A 3,583-nucleotide genomic window follows, 5' to 3' on the forward strand; every position below is an offset into this window, starting at 1 on the left:
TTCGATGTCACATGGTAATGACATGTCATAATGAATGATAATATGGTATGTTACGTTTTTCACCCTCCACTTCATTTCTACATAGTATAAAATAACAAGTAATATTTTGATTAATAACAATTAGACAAACTCAAAACAAAAATACATGGACTTGTTCGAACCCATTATACCTTTATTTTTTTGTCAAAATTTTTTTATTTTATATTATTTATATGGGATTGATTTTTATCCTTTATTGGTGAAGTGGTAACCTTGTTACAACTGACAAAATAGAATGTTCTTAATTTATTTATGTTGTAATTCCCACTTGCAATATGGCTACAAGAGAAATGAAGAAGCAAACTCCAAAGATATCTGGTAAAAGCAATTAATTAAAGCTCGGAGGTAATTCTATAATTGCCTTCCAATTTCCAACCAAGGGAGAAACAAACTTTCCTTTCTCTTTCTTCGCTTCTAAAACCAATTTTCACATATCTGGCCTAGCTATCAAACAAAGCTTAAACTGCTGAAAACATTAAAGCCGCAACAGAAGCAATGAACCAAAAGGCAGCAGTATGAGTAATCCTGACGGCTCCATTGCTTGAAGATTTGCTTGAATCACTTGGACTGCCAGGTGAAGAACCTATATATTTGCAAATCGTAATCATCATAATCATTAGTCTTAAACATTTCAAGCTCTATTTCTAACAAGGGCTTATGTTTAACCTTAATTTCGGTCCAGCATTCGATATTTTTTTTTAGTGGTTGTGATTATTCAGGTATAGAAATATGAATGAGCATTCAGAGAAATTATTTAATTTAAAAGTGAAAATAAAAACTTACCTGAATTTGAAGGGGGGGATGGATTTGTTGTCGAGGCACTGGGTGCGGTTGCTTTAAGTAAAAAGAAGAAGAAAACAATAATCAGATAAATAAATAGATAGATAAAATTATCATGTATAAATAAAAAATGATTAGGCGAAACGACAACAGAAATAATTTTTTTTTTTTTTTTTTAAATCCAAAGAATAGATATTGAGATAAAGATCTATTTGTAGTCAATATCATGTAGAGAATGTGAAATGAAAGGAAAAAATCATCCTATTCTCCATGTATGGTAGAATTTATTATTTTATAAACAAATTTATATCATTTTCGTCATGTTATTGCTGAATGAATTACAAACAAAAAAAAATTATTAAAACCTCCAACACCTATATATATAATACTATAAATCTGAGAATTCGAGATGTTTTGCTGATAAATTAGGCCTTGAGACTGAATGGCCCAGACTTCTGTAATGCTTCTTTGTTAGTTAGATTTTCCCAATAACCAAAAAAAAAAAAGAAAACAACTCTTGTATGCAAACTCTATGATTATTATTTTCTATACAACCTAACATAAAACTTGTTTCCACCCTCTTCCATTTAGGGTTTACGTCACAATTCTCTTTCCTCTCCTTTTCACCCTCACCCATGGCTGCCGTTTCCATTGATTAGCTTGACAGTCCAATTAGCATATTAGCAAGAGAAACAAATAAATGTTACCTTTCTTGCAAACAGATACATCAACATCAATGCCACAAGCCTTGGGGAGTTTCATTGCTTCATCCAGGGTGAGGTTGAAACCCTTCAAGATTTCCGGATTATTGAAGACCTTGCAGAGGCACTGGCTGTCGTGCGTGAAAACGTCCGTCAATGGCGAGCAGCATGTGGCAGGAGGTGAAGGAGAATGCATGAAGGGCTGGCAAGGAATTAGCTTTTGCAAGCATGGCGCTGCATCGGCATCGGCAGCTGCTGCTACCCTCGTCTGAGGTCCCTGTGGTGAAATGCCCGTAAGCCCTTTAGCCAAACTGTCCAGACCTCTTGTCAGATCTTGAGTATCATTTGAGAAGCCCTGGAGAGCCCATGAAAGGAAGAAGAACAAAATAATAGAAAAGAACTTGGAGGAATCCATGGTTTTGATTCCAATGAGAAATTGAACCCCAGTCAAATAAAGAGAGAAACGAAACAAAACAAAGAAGAAGGAGGTCCCCTCTATTTCTCTCTAGTTGTTTAATTCTAAGGAGAAAGATGATATATAAATTCATTGGAATTGCTATTTATAGAGAGTTGTTAGATTGGAAGTTTGATTTGCTCCTATTATCTCTGCATCCAAGAAGGCCGTTTTCCAAGTGGTTAGGGATCTTAATTTTCTCTAAAAGGCCTATACTTTGAAAACGAAAAATATCTCCACTTTTACACCCATCCTTCTTCAAATTCGTTCAAAGCAATCAATTTTGGAATGAATTTAGGCTTTGTTCGGTTAAATTCAAAAAGAATCTTTTCCTTGTTTGTTTGGAAGGTAGAAAATTTTCACAAATATGAAATGTTTTACGGAGATGGTATATTTAACATTGAAAAAAAAAAATATTTTGAACATATCGCATAATTGATGAATATTAATATTTTTATAACGTTATGATAGAATTATTGAAAACAGGTCATTATGGAAAATAATTTTGTTACAGAATGATCTAAACAATTAAAATTAACTTTCAGCAATTTATCCAAACCAAAAATTTATTTAAATTTTTCAGTAAAACATTTTTCTGCTTTCGTTTTTAACTCTTTTTTTTTTTTTCCTTTTGAACAAATTCATGGGTTGTTGTGGGCTGCGTAGCCGTAGGAATACTGAAGAAAATGTAATCATACTGAATATATGGGAAAGGATAGATAGCTGGCAAAATGATTTAGCAGACCTTCTCAAAAGCAGTTACAGATATTTTTGTGGAAAGGGGGACTTTATCCAAGAATTTTTCTTTCGTGCCGTATATTCCTTTTGATCTGCTTTGCATACTTTGGGTGGCCTTTGCAACTTTGAAAAAAATTTTAAAAAAATAGAGTTGACTTTGAAATATTTAGTCTTCATTTGATCTTTAATATATCAACTACTGAGTCAAATACTTCAACTTATAAAGATTTACCTTTTAATTTCACACTTTCAACAAATTTTGTTAAATTACTATTTCAAGAACTGTTAATTTTTTATCAAATTCATGAAAAGATAATATTAAAATTACAATATTCTTTCCACAAAGATATTTAATCTGTAAATATCCATCCAACCCGATATCGATTCAATCAGAATTCAAAATGAAATCAACTTGGTGCACTGAAAACCATCTAAAATTTGAATTAAATTTAAGATATATATATATTTATAGTATAATTTTATTAATAAAAAAATTCAATTAATTAAAAAGAATATATGTAACATTATGATAAAAGTTACCTAAGGTCTACTTGATTTGAATTAAATTTAAATAATTATGAACAGGACTTAGAGTGATTTGAAATTCGAAACCTCTCAAACTCAAAAACAGTCTAAAGTGGAAGTATCCGAACTCTAAGAATAACTAGCTTGAAAATGACCCTAACCCAATCCGATTTACACAAATGGCATACATTTAGATTTGATCTTGTCTTGCAACTTAAATTTCAATGCTAAGCTAAGGAACTTATGAAAATAAATAAATATATAATTCAAATACTAATTTTTTAGAAGAAGAAAACAATAGTAATTATATTTAAGAGGATGAAAGTTATAACATGAATTTAAATAA

General features: G+C 31.1%; 1 protein-coding gene across 1 annotated transcript; it reads right to left on the reverse strand.

Annotated features, from left to right (window-relative positions):
* Positions 1–351: 351 nt before the first annotated feature.
* Positions 352–2,096, reverse strand: LOC18604381 (uncharacterized). Its single transcript, XM_007036822.3, has 3 exons — positions 1,527–2,096; positions 823–873; positions 352–622 (listed from the first exon to the last, which is right to left on the reverse strand). Exons 1-3 carry the CDS (start codon positions 1,933–1,935, stop codon positions 498–500), a joined length of 585 nt encoding a protein of 194 aa, XP_007036884.1. The 5' UTR covers positions 1,936–2,096; the 3' UTR covers positions 352–497.
* Positions 2,097–3,583: the final 1,487 nt, after the last annotated feature.

The sequence above is a fragment of the Theobroma cacao genome, chromosome 3 (genome assembly GCF_053813885.1).
Source record: "Theobroma cacao isolate CCN51 chromosome 3, ASM5381388v1, whole genome shotgun sequence".
Taxonomy (NCBI): domain Eukaryota; kingdom Viridiplantae; phylum Streptophyta; class Magnoliopsida; order Malvales; family Malvaceae; genus Theobroma; species Theobroma cacao.

Bases quoted from the DNA above. Each gene is read 5' to 3' on its own strand.
- LOC18604381 (XM_007036822.3), bottom strand. From the start codon at position 1,935: ATGGATTCCTCCAAGTTCTTTTCTATTATTTTGTTCTTCTTCCTTTCA. The intron at 874-1,526 runs GTAACATTTATT...TTTTACTTAAAG, and splicing joins TGTATCTGTTTGCAAGAAAG to CAACCGCACCCAGTGCCTCG. The intron at 623-822 runs GTAAGTTTTTAT...GCAAATATATAG, and splicing joins ATCCCCCCCTTCAAATTCAG to GTTCTTCACCTGGCAGTCCA.